General features: G+C 39.1%; 1 protein-coding gene across 5 annotated transcripts in view; it reads right to left on the bottom strand.

Moving 5' to 3' along the window:
• The window catches only part of NBAS (NBAS subunit of NRZ tethering complex), a 329,576-nt gene that overhangs the window by 193,071 nt on the left and 118,412 nt on the right, over nucleotides 1–18,093 (bottom strand). For all 5 annotated transcript variants that reach the window (XR_015135793.1, XM_086323557.1, XM_086323555.1 and 2 more), the window contains exons 22-24: nucleotides 13,636–13,719; nucleotides 7,866–8,019; nucleotides 479–664 (exon numbers count right to left, since the gene is read on the bottom strand). Coding sequence is in view for 4 of the 5 variants with exons in the window: in XM_086323557.1 (XP_086179683.1) it covers nucleotides 479–664; nucleotides 7,866–8,019; nucleotides 13,636–13,719 (424 nt within the window). In the remaining variant the exon portion in view is untranslated. The remainder of the gene's footprint in view (nucleotides 1–478; nucleotides 665–7,865; nucleotides 8,020–13,635; nucleotides 13,720–18,093) is intronic.

Below are 18,093 nucleotides of genomic sequence, written 5' to 3' on the forward strand. Positions count from 1 at the left end.
GACACTCCAGTTCATGCCTCCTAAGGACCCAAGAGGCAGCAGGAGAATCACCTGCTGTCTGGGGCTGGCAGAGCCAACAGCAAGAGCACTGTAGCTCATCTCCTTAGTGCCATGAACACACTAGAGGGCCCTCACAGCCCCAGCCCAGCATAATGACAGATTTAGAAACATGGTTACTACAATGACAGCTAATTTAAATATGCCTAGCTGGGAGGCGGGGAGGGGGGTGGGGGGAATGGGGGCAGTCATTCATAGATAAGCATGAATGAAGGGCAAAGAAGGTACAAAACCAGCCAGAAAGGTTTCGGATGCCTTCAGGAATTTATTCATAAAATTTAATTTTTTTTAAGTCAAGAAGCCTTCCTTTATTGACTAAGTTCTCTGGTTTGAAGGCTACTACATCTTTTGGCTTTGAGATACACATTTGTCAAAGTATATAGGGAACACTTAAAAAAGAAACTTTTAAAATCAAACCTACACTATTCATCAATAATCTTAGTTTTTCAATGTCTTTCATCTGCTGCAGTTCTTTCAAGGTTAGGGTTAAATCACACCCAGCTTCATAAACCAATGCTTCCAGAGTAACCAAATTATCACAGAGAACCAGCAAGCCAGGAATATTCCTCTCCATTCCAAGTCGAATAAGCGACAATGCACAGTCAACCTAAAAGGGAAAGGAGACAGTAAGTCTCTGAGTTTTATGTCTTCTTTCGCATATTTTCTAAAGTAAAAGCTCCAGTATAGAATCTAACTCTTACAGTCATTTTATATAAAATCACATTATCAATAATGTTCTTATTTAGTACAAAAACATTAGACTTCTTTACAAAATATACCAGCACCAAACTGCCTCAAAAGAATTAAATAATCTGCAAGAAATACTGAAATAAAAATAAAAGACAATCATCTTCAATTCATAGAGCATTACAGTTTTCAGAGCTGTTTTACATGTATTTGCCTACTTAGTTCTCAAAACATTAACAAGCTTGGGGTGTGGTGTGGGGACCATAGATATTAACAGTAAGTGATAATGGGCTTCCCCTGGTGGGTCAGTGGTAAAGAATCTGCCTGCAGGAGATGCAAGTTTGACCACTGGGTGGAGAAGTCTCCCTGGAGAAGGAAATGACAATGCACTCCAGTATTCTTGCCTGGGAAATGCCATGTACAGAGGAGCCTGGCAGGCTACAGTCCATAGAGTCACAAGAGTCAGACATAACTTAGTGACTAAACCACCACCAGTTCATGATAATGTGAAATTAATCTGTATTCATTAGACCATTCTGCCCCCAAAAGAACGTTTTGCTTCCATATTCCTGTTCAGTACCTCTTCTTTCACAATGCCACCCATATATGACATTCAATAAATACTTGATGAATGACTAACTCTATACAACTATTTAGACCTTCTTAGAGCAAAACAAAGAACAATTTTCCTATAGATGCTCAACATACAGCAATTCCACTCCTATCACCTAATCCGATTTATAAAATGACATATGCTTATTGACAGCAAAATCATCTAATGCTGCCTTAACCCACAGTGCCTTATACCGCTCCTCACTTACTCCTTGACTCCTAGGATAATGATTATTTACTGAGGACCTACTAGGAACTGAGTACCATTCTAAATGTTAGGAACATAAAACTGAGTAAGATGAGATCTCTTCTTTCAAAGATATCTCTATCTCATAGGGAAACACAATCTGGTAAATTAATGACTGAAGTGGAGTAAGGGTGTCTGCGATCTCAAAGAAGAGGGCATGCAGCCCAACCTGAGAGTCATAAAGCCATCCAGAGGAGAGACCACTTAAAATGAGTTTTAAAGAATCAGTGGATGTTAGTAAGTGAACAAAGAAGAAGGGCAGGAGAACAGCATGAAAGGGAGAGATGCGTGAGTGTTGTGAAAATACAATCATTTTCATAAACTGAAAACAAAAAAGAAAAGGTATGAAGTGAAGGGGTGAAAAACAAGGCTAGAGTAGCTGGGAAGAGTCGGATAAAAAAGAACATCATTTGTTAAGTTAAGGAGTTTGCAGTTTACCTTGAAATGCAAATCCGAAGGATTTTTGACTGAGGCATGTCATAAACAGGCCTATACTTTGGAAAGAATATTCAGTAAGTGTTTATTGAATTAATGACAAATCAAATATGAATGAACTAGAAATGGGCTGGACCAAAATAAGAAAACTAGTTAGAACAGTGATTACTAGCATCAGAAGACTCTTCACTAGTGACAAGAATAGCCCCCAGGGGACAGCAATATTTAAGGGACAAGTCAAAGACCCTGAGCCACATGGAGGAGAGGATTGTGAATGGCTCATACAAAGACACAGAAGAGAGTGAAATGATATCACAGAAGCCTAAGGGGAAGACAATGCAGGGACGAAGGGGCAGTGGTGTCAAAGGACAATGCTGTTGAACAACAAATGAGGGGGATCCGCCATTAAAAGGCTAACAGGGGGCCTTACTGATGGTATTTCCATGGAGTGGCAGGAGCAGCCAACACCAGGGAAATGAGCAAACACTGAGAAAGTGATTACCAGGAGCAGAGTGGCTGTGTCTGAGTCGAGCTGTGATAGAAAGAAGACAGCTAAAACAGAAGCCAGGAAGAATATATACACACAAAATAGTAATGACTTGAACTTTATGTTCAAAAAAGGTCGGGGGGAGAAAGTAGGTAATAGACCAGAGGTTGAAGATAAGAGGACAGAGAGAGAGATGAATGCTGGTACAATCCTGAGCAGCGAGTGGGGAGTGTGGAACCTAGAGGACAGGGGAGGAAAGACGTCCCAGTGAATCAAAGAAGAGGGCCCTCTTCCTCTGAGAAAGCTGGAAAGAGTAGGGCAGATGGAAATGATTTCTCAACTTTCTCCACGAAATACAAAGCACAGTCATTGCTGAAAATAATGAGGGATGCATTGGGGAGAGAAAAGAGTGAAAACGGGGGAGAGGAAACAATCACAGTACAGAGAAAAAACTCCAAGCAGTATTACAGATCCACCCAAAGCCCTTCGAAGACTCAGGAGTTGACAGATAAGGAAGTTAAAAAAAGAGAAGAAGAAGAAGAACTGCATGTTCAATTGAAGAGAGTGGTGCAAATAAACATATGAGGGAAAACTACTGGTAGAGAAGGCATAAGGCAAAAGAGAAGGGATCTGGCAATATCCCAACAAAAGTACATTTAATGTGAAGAAGGCTGCATCTACCTGTATACCAATTTAAAAAAAAAAAAACTCAGAAAATCTCAGAAGGTATGAAGAAACCTGATGCACACAATACAACTTTGTTCAAGCACAACTTTGACGTGCTTGAACATGCAGCACATCAGCAATCTGAAACCAACCCATTTTGTGATCCAGATCTGGGTTTCTAACATCAACTCTGTATTGGTTGCTTTCCAAAACACTTACCAAAGTAAAAATGTCTGAAAATCAAACTACTGACACCTTAAAGCAGGATCTACTACAACTTACCTAATTATACCACATACCCCAAGCCCTTACTAGATAAATGTCACCACTAAATGTACACATTTTCGTAAACCAACAAACAAGTTTTCAAAAGCCAAATAGGCATAAAGGAAGAAGTAGTCCTACATCAATTAAATCTCTAAAAATGAAAAAGATAAAACTGTGTCAGATACCACTTCAATTATAGCACAAACCACGTGAAACATCGATACATAAAACAGAGCTAAAGAACAGTATCTCAATTATGAGCATTTCTAAATAACTAAAAGGATGAAAGAAACTATACAGCCAACTAAATAAAGCATCACCAAATCACTTTCTTCTCTTTACAATTATTCTTAATCACTAAAACAGAAATCAAGAGGTCTAGAAATTATAATCAGACTTCAAAATTTTGTATTTCAGAAACTGCTATTTTTTTTTTTCCGCTTTTGTTTTTAACAGACTTCATGTTTTAGAGCAGTTGTAGGTTGACAGCAAAAATGAACAGGAGGTACAGAGACAGCCCACATTAACCCTGCCCTCACACATACGCAGCCTCCTGCATCACCAATATCCGCCCCAGGGAAGCGCCTTTGTAACAGTCGATGAACCTATACTCACACACCATTATCACTCAGTGTTCACCGTTTACATGAGGGTTCACCCTTGGTGTTTCCTTTCTGTGGATTCGGACAAATGTATGACAGGTACCCATCATTACAGTAACATAGAGAGTATTTTTACTGCCTTGAAAATCTTCTGTGTTTTGTCTATTCATCCCTCCACCACCAACCTCTGGCAAGCACTGAACTTTTTACTGCCTCCATCATTTTGCCTTTTCCAGAATGTCACACAACCGGTATCAAGCAGTATGCAGCCTTTTCAGACTGGCTTCTTTAACTCAGAAGAGGCATTTTAGGTTTCTCCACTGCTTTTCATGACTTGATTGCTTACCTCTCTTTTAGAGCTGAGTAATATTTCACTGTGTGGATGTACCACTGTATTTATCCACCTGCCCACTAAGACATCTTGGTTCATCAATTGTAACATATCATTCAAATAAAAGATATTAGTAACAGAGATAACTAGTGAATAGGTGGGGGGATGAGGGGAGTATATGGCAACTCTGTACTTTCTACTCAATTTTTCTAGAAATCAAAAACATCTCTAAAAAATAAATTATTAATAAAACAACCAAATAAAGAAGATAAGTGTAAAAAATAATTCATTTTGCATTCCAGTATAGGTCTTTTCCTCTGTTAGTGCTATTTTTTAAACCCCTGAATAAATATTTTGCAACACTAATTTCAGTCATTAAACACTAAAATTGGTATTGGCAGAAAAACAGACATACAAATCAATAAAACAGAATTGAGAGTCTAGAAATAAACCCACATATACATGAACAATTAATTTATGGCAAAGGAGCAAAGAACATACAATGAAGAGAGGACAGTCTCGTTAATAAATGGTGTTGGGAAAACTGGACAACCACATGAGAAAGAATGAAAGTAAGACTATTACTTCATACAAAAAAATCAACTCAAAATGGATTAAAGACTTGAATGTAAGACCTGAAACTCTAAGACCTTTAGAAGAAAACAGAGGCAGAACATTCTTTGATATCAGTCTAGCAAAATCTTTCTGGATCTATCCTCAGGCAAAGGAAACAAGAGAAAAAAACAAATTAGTGGAACTATATCAAAACTAAAGAGCTCTGCAAGCAAAGGGAACCATCAGCAAAATGAAAAGACAACCTACCAAATGGGAGAAGATATTTGCAAATCATATTTCTGATAAAGGGTTAATATCCAAAATATATAAAGAACTCATACAAATCAACACAAAAAACAAAAACACAATTAAAAAACAGGCATAGGAGCTGAACAGACATTTTCCAAAGAAGACATACAGGTGCTCAATAGGCATGTGAAAAGATGTTGAAAATCATTAAAATTAGGCAAAAGCGAATCAAAACCACAGTGAGATATCACCTCATGCTCAAAACAATGCCCATTTTCAAAAAGGCAAAAAATAAGTGTTACATCTAGAAGTTCAGCTAAAAACCACAAAGTGCTCCAACAAAACTGGTTCAAACAAGATCCCTTTCCTCGTAAGCCAGAGACAACAGTCAACTATAGGTATTTATAAATTCCTGTAAATGTAAATCAAATGATGACTTTGTTCTTAAAAGGGATCTATCTACATGGTATACAGCCTACATTTGCCTATACAAACTACAAAAATTGCACCTTTTCAACTCACTTGATAACTTTCATCAATTATTACCAGGTTGAGTTTCTCATGAATCAGCAAAGTAATAAGGGCTTTGCTTACCCTGACCCCTATGAATATCCTGACCCCTACCAATATCCTGCATCTGGTCATTTACAGACGCAGGATATTGGTCTAAGACTACAGTTTTTAACGGGAGCAGTACTGTCCACCAGGGGGACAGTACTAAGTTATCAAGTGAGAGGCAATTCTGCCTTTCCTAAGGATTAGTGGAACTTATACCATTAAATGGGTGGAAGCCAGGATGCCAGACATCCCACCATGCACAGGGAAGTCCTACACAACCACCTCGCCCTAATTTCTGCCTACCTTCTCAAATATCCTGAAAAAAAAAAAATTTACCATGAGTTGATCACATTTCATTCGTGATGTTTAATTCAGCAATACCCCTCAATCTATTGGCAAATGTCAGCTGTCTTGTTCAAAGTGATTTCTCACAGACTTCAGTCTCTTTTTTAGTGTATTCATGATGAAGCATTTATAGATTTTATTTATCACCATTAAGTCACTGTGTTAATTTTTTGGAGACTGTTTATGTAAATGAGATATGTCCATGATTCTCACATCAGGATAATAAGGAAGTATTACAAAATAGTTGCTACAGAAAAAAAATACTATGGATCTGAGAATTGAGAACCACTTTTTTAGGTTAATTTATCTTGCTTTCAGTCACTGAGAGCTGTGCAACTGTCCATTTTTATATGGACTTCATAAGAAAGACTGTGCAGAGACCTAGATTACGTCTGGTTCTGCTACTGTGTGTCCCTGAGCAAGTAGTTCACTTTCTCCTCTGTGAATCTCAGTTTGTCTACCTATAATATAGAAAATCAGACCAGAACCCCTCCAGAGATTCTTTTCATTCTGGTATCTTAAAATTCTAAACATTTTCAAATGTCCTCAGTAGTCTTCCAAAAACCTGAAAAAGTCAATCATATATATTTTTGGCCACCCATGAAAAAGCTGGATCTGTAATAATCCCATCAGCTCCAAAATAATTCATCTTCAATTCTATGAATACTAAAAAACAGGAATTAGACTAAGCAGAAATTCAAGAACTCTATCAAATGGAGACACAGGGCCACGACAGATACACTAACTAGAAGTTTAAACGAAGGGGTTTCTTCCTTCCTACAGTGCAACTGCTCTTCAGACCTTCCGGAATGGTCCTTCAAATGAAAACCTGATGTTAGGACAGGAGGTCCAAAGCCAAGACTACAAGTAGAATGAAAAAGACACCCACTAGCCAGACCCTGGATGAGATTTCAAGAGGCTCCGAACTATCAACTTCTATCCACCAGGATGAAGACAACTTTTGCTTCCATTTGCAGAGAATTCAATTAGTGGAATTCTTAATGGTCTCTCCTGGATGATTTTATTTGTTATCACTGAGTCTAGTAAGATCTAAGCCCCTAAAAAAAACCAAGGTACTAGAAAGGTAGGCAGCAAGCAGATCCGGAGTCACCCAGTCTATTAGTGGAAGAGATTCTCTTTTAGATCTCCTAAGCTTCGGTACTTCCCTAGTGGCTCAGCAGTTAAAGAATCCGCCAGCAATGAAGGAGACCTGGGTTTAATCCCTGGGCTGGGAAAATTGCCCTGGAGAAGGGAACGGCTACCCACTCCAGTATTCTGGCCTGGAGAATTCCATGAACAGGAGCTTGGTAGGCCACAGTCCATGGGGTCGCGACGAGTCAGACACGACTGAACAATCTTCACACACTCACAAGCTTTGGTACAACCCTCATCTGTCTCTTCCACACCCCTCTCTGATGAAGCTGAGATGTGTCCCAGCTTCATGGGAAACTGAGAGAAATTATGTCTTGGATTTCAGAGAAGCATTAGAAACAAAAGTTCAAACAGGGTTCCTGAAAAGCAAAGTAATCATCAACTACATTTCTGCAACATGACAGGGGGACAAATCAAGCATTTCAACGTTGATAAAAAATCTTTTAAATTAAAATGTTATGAAGCCTATTCAAGCATACATGGAAAATCTGTAACAGTGTGTACATACTTTGCAGTTTATACTTTATAAAGAAAGATTTTTGAACAACTTTTCTGCTATTTGCAGCCAGAACACACACTGAATGCTGAGCATCTGCCACAGCACTGCAGCCTCACCTGCCGGGCGTAATGTTCTATTTCCTCTGCTCTGCTCCCGTACCAGCCCATCACCTCCTCCACTGCCAGCCGGGAGCTCCGGTACCTCAGCAGCTCGGGCTGTGCGGTGTACAGGAACTCACTTTCATCCGGAAGACTCGGCTCAACCACCATTCTGCAGAGCACAGAAAAAACAACTAATAACTGGCTGAAATGCTGGGGAAAATGAGTTTATGAGAGAGAGAGAGGAAGACAGAGACAGGGAGAGAGCAGTTACTGAGACTGGCAGGATGGATGGATGGACACACTTGTGGGAGGGTGTGTTTGTGTGTGTTTTCCTATATGCACGGGTACACAAGATACATGGGAAATTTGCAGAACGCTTTAGTTTCCTATTAGCTCTCCCAATTAAAAAAAAATCAGAATAGACAGTAAATAAAAAAAAAATTATGCCCCCAATCAATCAAGTATTAAATAAAATCAGACTCACCCTGGGTAGCTTTAAAATGCACATGGCGGCGTACCTGCCACAGGCCAACTAAATCGCAATGACTGTGGTAGCCAGCCAGACCCAGTTCAGTAAAGACACCCCAAGGTGACTCTGAGCCAAATGTAAATTAAGAAGCCTTGTTTCCCAACTTCATAAAAATAAGAAGAAATATGCCTTATTTATGATGCTAATATAACTTTAGTAGGTATCAGCAACATAGTAATGCACTGATATTTGCAAAATTAGGAACTACCCTATACTACCTGCCAACAGGAGGGGAAAAGAAACAACATTAAAGGAAGGTACACAGGGAGAACATCACAGGGATCATGAATTATGAGGCGTTTTTACGAGGATGATGCTGGCCAATTCCCTTCAATGGTTAAGAACTAAAAAAGAAAAAAATAACAACTTAAACTAAGATATTTCAGATATAAATAGAGGGAAAGACCATGTTCCATTAGGGATATTCATTCATCTAAAGTAAGTCTGGGGTGAGTTGCCATTCCCTTCTCCAGGGGATCTCTCTGACCCAGGGATCAAACCAAGGTCTCCTGCATTGCAGGCAGATTCTTTACCACTGAGCCACCAGGGAAGTCCCTAAAGTCAGTCAGTAAATAACAAGTGGTATAATTATTACTAATGTAAGGGAATGTGCTTTGGAGTCAGCACTGAAATGCAATTCTATTACTGAAAGCTGTGAAATCTTGCAAAAATTAGTTAAAACTAGTCTAAGATTCATTTCATTCATATCAAAAATGGGGAATAACACTATGCAAGAATTTTCAAATTAATATAAATAAAATATGCAGAGAATATTGTCTGGCACAGAGCAGGTGTTTAACTTTTATTTACTTAGGTATTCTTTTCACTGGAATTATTAGCTGTTCTAGTATCTCACCATATCCAAAGCTCACAAATATTTGGGTGTTTTATCCACATGCCTCAGACAACCTACTGTAGTTAAAACTGGGTAGTCATTTAACTAGTTTCACAACTTGCGTTAACATCTGACCTGTGATTTCTCCTCATCTCTGAAGCATAAAAGTCACACCCAATCTCCTGAAATCTTCCCATTTCAGAGGAAAAATATCCACAAGCAACTTAAGAGTTCCTTTGATATTTTGTTTTCAGTCCTTAACTTACTGCCCTCTCAGCACTGTGAATTTGAACATTTTCTCCTCCTAGAAACATACTTGTCTTCCATTCCAGCATGCCATACCGTTACGCCATACTGTCAAGTCATGCACATTCCATCTTTCTGGCTGCTCCTTTTCACAGTCATCTTTGCTAGACTCTCCTCCCAGAGCCGACTGTTAAATACTACCTCTTCCAAATTCTCCTGCTCTCCTGTCTTCTCACTACATTCTCTCTAGGTCTCCTGGTAGACTCTGCAATATAAATTCACCACCATATTTTCACACCTAACCCAGACTTCACTTGAAAGCACCAAAACTGCCCTTCTATTTGCTCTTAGGCATTTCAAATGCAACAAGGTCAAAACTGAATTCACGCTATCTCGAGGAAATAGTTATCTTTGTTAAAACAGAAACATGATTCTATCGTCCTCATGACTATTTGTAGCCTGTCATCTGCCTTAAAATATTCTAGCCTCATCTTGGTGCCAGTGTCACTTCTGTCCTGTACACTTCAACAATACAGGTCTTATTTTCAGTCCTTAAAGGGGCCCTTGCCTTGAGCCTCCCAAATGTTCTTCCCTCTCTTAAAACACTCCCTTCACTCATAAGCCAAACTCACCGGTGCACTGAGCTAAATCTTATCGATCCTTTGAATCTCAGATTTCACATCACTTCCTGTGGAAAACTCTCCTTGACCTACACCAAGTTTAGGTCTCCCAGCGGCCCTTGTACTTCACTTTCATAACACTCATCACATTAGTAATTTATTGCAGCAGCATCTTTCCTGCTAGATGATACACTTCATGAATACAGAAACGGCATGTTTTTCTTCCTTCAGTATTCTTGAATGGAGCAGAGGACAGAATTACAGTAGATCCTTGAGCAACATGAGTTTGAACGGTGTGGGCCCACTTACATTCAGGTTTTTTTTCCAACAATAAATACTACAGTACTACGCCACCCATGGGTGGCCAAATCCATAGATGGGGAACCTCGGGTATGGAGGGAAGATGGATTATAAGTCATAGGCAAAACTCTGACTTCACAGAGTATCAGGCCCCACTAACCCCTTTGTTGTTCAAGGAGCAACTGTAAATGAAAAAGCCACAAGGTATCCCATAACCTCACTTGCAGATACAGAGAATCACCAGATGTAATCACCAGAGGTGGAAGATGCAAGGTGGGAGAAATGGTTAGGAGGTAGGGGAAAGGCAATAAAATAGATGAATTAAAAAAGAAATGTCCTGCAAATCTGTATCAGCTTCAAAAACATCTTCTCTTTTGTCAGCCTTTTCCTAGCTTTTCATTTTTACAGTTGTAAGACTCCCAGCACAGCAAGTTTAGCTTACAATTTAGCTTACTGTTGTCTGAGAAGAAATGCCCTTATTCCTTCTTATCTCTTTCTCAGAATCATAAAAAGGCACAGGCTAAGGAGAATTGGGAAGCATCACGTGACTGGAACAGGGCTCTCCTCAAAAAGCACCGTCTTAAAGTGAAGACCACACACCTTTCCTTCTACTGTATCCACCATCAATCTCCCACCTTTTTCAACTTATCTCTGTCTTCAATCTCTCATTACTCATGCCAACTGTGGATTTCTAGTTAAATATGGCTGATATATACCATGCATTAAGCTGAAATTACACTGAAATGATGGTAAAAGATTAAAGGGGAGTGGGGGGTCACGTAAATGCTCAAAAAGGAAAGGAGTATATGGAGCAAAAGAAACGAAACCACTATCTTCCACTGAAGCAAGTCCACAGATGATGGCCATGACTAAACACATCAAAAGTAGCTATCAGTTCAGTTCAGTCGCTCAGTCGTGTCTGACTCTTTGCGACCCCATGAATCACAGCACGCCAGGCCTCCCTGTCCATCACCAACTCCCATAGTTCACCCAGACTCACGTCCGTCGAGTCAGTGATGCCATCCAGCCATCTCATCCTCTGTCGTCCCCTTCTCCTCCTGCCCCCAATCCCTCCCAGCATCAGAGTCTTTTCCAATGAGTCAACTCTTCGCATGAGGTGGCCAAAGTACTGGAGTTTCAGCTTTAGCATCATTCCTTCCAAAGAAATCCCAGGGCTGATCTCCTTCAGAATGGACTGGTTGGATCTCCTTGCAGTCCAAGGGACTCTCAAGAGTCTTCTCCAACACCACAGTTCAAAAACATCAATTCTTTGGCTCTCAGCCTTCTTCACAGTCCAACTCTCACATCCATACATGACCACAGGAAAAACCATAGCCTTGACTAGACGGACCTTTGTTGGCAAAGTAATGTCTCTGCTTTTGAATACGCTATCTAGGTTGGTCATGACTTTCCTTCCAAGGAGTAAGCGTCTTTTAATTCCATGGCTGCGGTCACCATCTGCAGTGATTTTGGAGCCCAGAAAAATAAAGTCTGACCTGTTTCCACTGTTACCCCATCTATTTCCCATGAAGTGATGGGACGAGATGCCATGATCTTCATTTTCTGAATGTTGAGCTTTAAGCCAACTTTTTCACTCTCCACTTTCACCTTCATCAAGAGGCTTTTTAGTTCCTCTTCACTTTCTGCCATAAGGGTGGTGTCATCTGCGTATCTGAGGTGATTGATATTTCTCCCGGCAATCTTGATTCCAGCTTGTGTTTCTTCCAGTCCAGCATTTCTCATGATGTACTGTGCATATAAGTTAAATAAGCAGGGTGACAATATACAGCCTTGACGTACTCCTTTTCCTATTTGGAAGCAGTCTGTTGTTCCATGTCCAGTTCTAACTGTTGCTTCCTGACCTGCATACAAATTTCTCAAGAGGCAGATCAGGTGGTTTGGGATTCCCATCTCTTTCAGAATTTTCCACAGTTTACTGTGATCCACACAGTCAAAGGCTTTGGCATAGTCAATAAAGCAGAAATAGATGTTTTTCTGGAACTCTCTTGCTTTTTCCATGATCCAGCGGATATTGGCAATTTGGTCTCTGGTTCCTCTGCCTTTTCTAAAACCAGCTTGAACATCAGGAAGTTCACGGTTCACATATTGCTGAAGCCTGGCTTGGAGAATTTTAAGCATTACTTTACTAGCGTGTGAGACGAGTGCAATTGTGTGGTAGTTTGAGCATTCTTTGGCATTGCCTTTCTTTGGGATTGGAATGAAAACTGACCTTTTCCAGTCCTGTGGCCACTGCTGAGTTTTCCAAGTAGCTATACAATTCTGTTATTCAGAGACTGGAGTAAATAATAGAACATTCCTTTAAAAGAATTCAAAGTAGTTGCTTCAGGAGGGCAGGATACAAAAAAAGGGGAACAAAGGAGTATGGTTGTTGTTTTTTTAACAAAATTTGCAGAAAATCTTAAACTTTTAATCTATTTGCAACTACACAGAACTTTAATAAAAAAAAAAAATTTTAAAGCATGTAACAGCAAAAACACAGGGCATTCGATTGCTATTATAACCAAACTCATCAGAGTGAAAAAGGTTAACTAGGAGTTAGATATGCTATGCACTTAGATATCAACAGCGAAAGATACAGAATGAAGGGTGAGTGCCAACATGAAGAAAGTCCCAAATTTCACTTGCAATGATCACACTACTGCTTAGGGCTTTTATTTATCATTTATCAGACAGTTCATACACATAGCTTAAAAAAATGTAAAAATATAAGATGACTCATATCAAATGTAAAAATGAGCAATGAGCATTTATCTGACTTTGAAGAGTAAGGCAATAAAGGGATTCAAATGCCCCTTGTACGGGCTTTCAGCCCCACACCTCATCACCCACCCACTTCTACAGAACTTGATGCCTCAATGTTCTGAGGCTTTCCACGGTAAAGTCTTATAAAAGTGAAAATCAAAACTGAGTCAAGAACAAAACTGCACACATACCACAATAACAGCTATGAAAAACATACCTGTATATGTCAAAGACCGAAAAGGAATACCTCAGAATGAGAAGAGCTGTTACATAAGGACCACTTGTAGAATAACTCCTTGGTAGCCATTCAATATTTTTTCATTAAATTTTTTAACATACCTTGAGTACAGTCAAGCTGTTAAAAAATGTCCCTCAAACTCTCAAGCAGGGACCACCATCCAGTAAACCACCCACCACACACCACCTGCACTGGGCCTGCTATTCATCCATCCTACAAGGACATGAAGAGCTCTCCCCCTGGCTCGTTCTTACCTGCACTCCAGCTCCTCACACCAGTCTTCATCTCGGTGCTTATGTTCGTGCCAAGGAACGATCACCAAGGAATCACCGTCATAACTTAACATTTCAAAAAAAAGCACATACATTTAAAAGACACATTACCTCAATGACTGGAAACATAAGGAACATAATACAAAAGTAATCAATCCTGTAACCTTAACCTCCAAGATTTCTTTTTATGGTATCTTAAGTAGTATATGACACATATCATATACAATAGGCAAATAAAAAATACAAAACTGCTGATTTCTCTTTGATAGTAAAATGGTTCAAAAAGAAAAGGAAAATTCAAAACAAAAAAGTTAACGAGAAACTAAAGGTGGTATGGCTGAGTTCACTCAAACATTCTAAAATATTTATCAAAACTCCATATTTTATATTTTTAATGCTAACATAAATGGTCCCCTGCTCTCAAAAAGTGTACAACCTGACTTCCTGTGATCACAGAACTGTTCTCTAACTGGGTTATCCAATACAGTAACTGCTAAGCTACATATATTCATATCAATCATTTGAAATGTGACACTGATACCAAGAAACTTTTAATACTTTTTAATTAATTTTATTTAAAATTTAAATAGCTACATGTGGCTGGTGGTGCCTATACTGGACAGCCTAACAGCCAGAAGTGAAGTGAAAGTCACTCAGTCATGTCTGACTCTTTGCAACCCCGCGGACTATACAGTCCATGAAATTCTCCAGGCCAGAATACTGAGTGAGTAGCCTTTCCCTTCTCCAGGGGATCTTCCCAACCCAGGGATTGAACCCAGGTCTCCCCCATTGCGGGCAGATTCTTTACCAGCTGAGCTACCAGGGACCAGGCTGAGAGGACACAGCTAATAATCAGAGTGAAGAAATAATTCTGCAAGTTAAAAATATCACCAATAAATGATAGAAGGAAAATTGTAAGAGGCAAAGATAAGTCCTGATTGCACGGCGTTAAGAATAAATTAAAAAGGAAGAATGAAGCAATGTAAGACAGCAGAGCAAAGCACTATGAAGGAAGAGACAAGGAAAGCATAAACCCACCGGTCTTTTAACCAGCTGTACAGTACTTGGCACATGACTTTCTAAAGTGAAGCACTTCCAACCACTAAAGTAACTTTTAGCTCTAATAGTCCGTAAATCTATGAAAACAACACAAACATCCTGAACTAAGAATGAAGACAAAAATTCTAAAAACAAATTTCAATCACCTTGCTTTTATAGTTCAATAAAACATCTTATCTCATATTTGAGTATCAATGGTAGTACTTTCCTAAAATTTATCATAGCCTCAGAGAAAGGACTGCACTTTTGTATAGTATGAGGTTATGTTTTGCAGTTTCTTATCTTCCTAAGCTATGGAACAGGTCTTACACAAAAAATACTTCATAAGCATTTGGGGAAAAGGTAGGTAGTCTTTATGTAGATAGCAGCAGGAAACTGCTGGGGGGTTACAAGGAACAGAGAAGCTGTGAAGACCTGGAAATCAGCAGGGTTGATTTATCTATCTATAGCACCCACTCCACTGTTCTTGCCTGGAGAATCCCAGGGACGGGGGAGCCTGGTGGGCTGCTGTCTATGGGGTTGCACAGAGCCAGACACGACTAAAGCGACTTAGCAGTAGCAGCAGCAGCAGCATCTATGGGCTTCCCTGGTGGCTCAAATGGTAAAGAGTCTGCCTGCAGTGCAGAAGACCCAGGTTCAATCGCTGGGTTGGGAAGATCCCCTGGGGAAGGGATACGCTACCCACTCTAGTATTCTGGCCTGGAAAATTCCGTAAACTGTACACTCCATGGGTCACAAAGAGTCAGACACAACTGCTGAAGTTATTATTATTGTTGCAAATTTTCTGAAGTCAAAGTTCCCTGTTAGATATACATAAGAAATTTATTATATTGTTTTTAAAACAGAATTTTACCCACTTTTTAGCTAGCATGCAATGTCTTAGCAAACCAAAAATACATTTCTGAAGGCATGTGACTTCATGGTTTTAAATTTCAGTCGTATAGACGATTAATTACAATAGACACCAAAATCACAGTATTTCATTTGTCACCAAGTAAAAAACTATTTTATTTCCTTCCACATCAGTAACTAATACTTTATCACAGATCACTGAATAGGTAGAAAAGAAAACATTTGGATACAACAATGATAATAATGCTCACTCTTCCAAGATAAGAATAAATTGTAGCAATGAATTGAGGAACAAGGAAAAAATTAATTCAGCAAACTATTACCGCCTTTTCCAATTACAGCAGACATGGTTCCATAAGCTACACAAAATGTTTTTCAAAAGACTGAGAAAAATTTATCGTAAGTTGAGATTTGCATTTTCTCTATAAAATACATATTATATATAAGGATTACTACTAAAATGATCAGTAATGGTGTGGGGCTCTGAGCAAAGTAACATTTATTTGGCAAATGTTTGGTAAAAAGACTACAAAATTTGGTTAAAAAAGACTAGAAAATTGTAAGACTTTGTCAACCTTCAATAAACTGAAATGCATAAGAAAACATGCCTATTTTTATCAAATCACACATTAAAGACAGGTTCTGCTCTGAGACTCACTCCAAAAAGCAGGCCTAAAGAGCCTTAGGTTGATAAAGCATTTTTGCTCCATTTTCAGGGCACAGCACAACTAAATGTTTCTACGTGTTTCTAAATGTGATCACCACTGATATAATGGTAAGAATACTAACAATAATACATTAGGAATGGCCAGCATAGCATAACCTTTAATATTTATTGATTTCTCACTATGGACCAGACACGATAAACTGCTTTTAATATGCAATACCTAAGTTGGTCCTACCTAGGTAATGGCACCCCACTCCAGTACTCCTGCCTGGAAAATCCCATGGATGGAGGAGCCTGGTGGGCTGCAGTCCGTGGGGTCGCTAAGAGTCGGACACGACTGAGCGACTTCCCTTTCACTTTTTACTTTCATGCATTGGAGAGGGAAATGGAAACCCACTCCAGTGTTCTTGCCTGGAGAATCCCAGGGACAGGGGAGCCTGGTAGGCTGCCGTCTATGGGGTTGCACAGAGTAAGGCTGAAGCGACTTAGCAGCAGCAGCACTGCAGTGGTATTATCCTCCTTATACTATAATGAGAAACCTGAGGCCCAAGCTACTTGTCTCTCCTCATAAATTCAATAAATGACAAAGCCACAGATTTAAACACAACCTGACAGAATCCAAAGCTTACCCTCCCAGCTAGTAGATGGCCACCAAGTTAGACAGAGGCACCAGTCAGACTGTGCGCGAGCAGAGGGCAACATGAACCTTCTCATATTTTAGTTCAGACACCCCAGTAGGACCTTCTATATGCATATTTAAAGGACACATTTAAACTGAGATACAAAACCAATCTCATCACCAGTAGGATCAGAAACTAACTCCTACCAAATATGGCTTCATCTTAGGCTTGATCCTCAACAGTTACATAAAAACAGAAACCTTTCTGTGCTTTGATTTTGTTCCAGGATGCTTATACAAAGCAAATTATTTTTGGACAAATTTTAGGAGTTTAAGATGCTTGCTGTAAAAACACTGTTAAGTTCTTTATCGTAAATTAAATAACATTTAAGAAAGACATAGGGTTTTTCCCCAGTCAGAATATAAATTCCTAAAAGGCAGCATTTTTCCTTGTTTTGTCTATTGCCACATCCTCAAGCCTAAAATGATGCCTGACATTTAGCAGACTATAAAATAATATGTCAAATGAATTAACTGACACCACAAAGACTGTTTTTTAGAGTGATCTCATGAGCATCACAAAATTCAAAATTGGAATAGAGAAATAAAAAAGATTACACATACATTGAGGAGGTATATTTACATGGGTTCTGTGATCTGAGAGCAAGAATACTTTCTTGATAACAGATTATTATCCTCATGAAAGGGCAAAATCTATACTGGTGATTGTATACATCTACAATCAGAGAATTTAACATGTCATGTTATACTTATTGCGGGGGGGGGGTGGGGGGGCGGGGATTTCAGAATATGTATTTCCCTAAACCTGACCATTCTTTACAGTTCTAAATGATTGATCAGTTCTATCATTAGCATCTTTAAAATGCCCAACTTTTAGCTTATTCTTTCACAAAGAAAACAGAATGCTTAATAAAATTTAGAGAAAAACTTTTTATTAATTCTGTTTAAAACAAAAATATTAGCCCTGTACACTGATCACTAAGTGGATTAGGTGAAAACATGGTTTAAAAACAAAAACAAAAACTAGAAAACACAGCTGTTCCTTCCAGAAAGCTGTACAAAGCTTTGTTAGGTGCAAAACTGATTTGAATCTCAGTTCTACAACCACAAAACAACATTTACATACATTTTATTTCATCTTTTTCTTCTATTGTTTCCACTTTGCTAGGGAAGACTGTAAATTTAAATGCATCATCCCCAATTAAAAAAAAAATGAAGTACA

This window comes from Bos grunniens, chromosome 11 (assembly GCF_055505025.1).
Source record: "Bos grunniens cultivar Pamir isolate PY7600 chromosome 11, Bosgru_T2T1.0, whole genome shotgun sequence".
In the NCBI taxonomy this organism is placed as follows: Eukaryota; Metazoa; Chordata; class Mammalia; order Artiodactyla; family Bovidae; genus Bos; species Bos grunniens.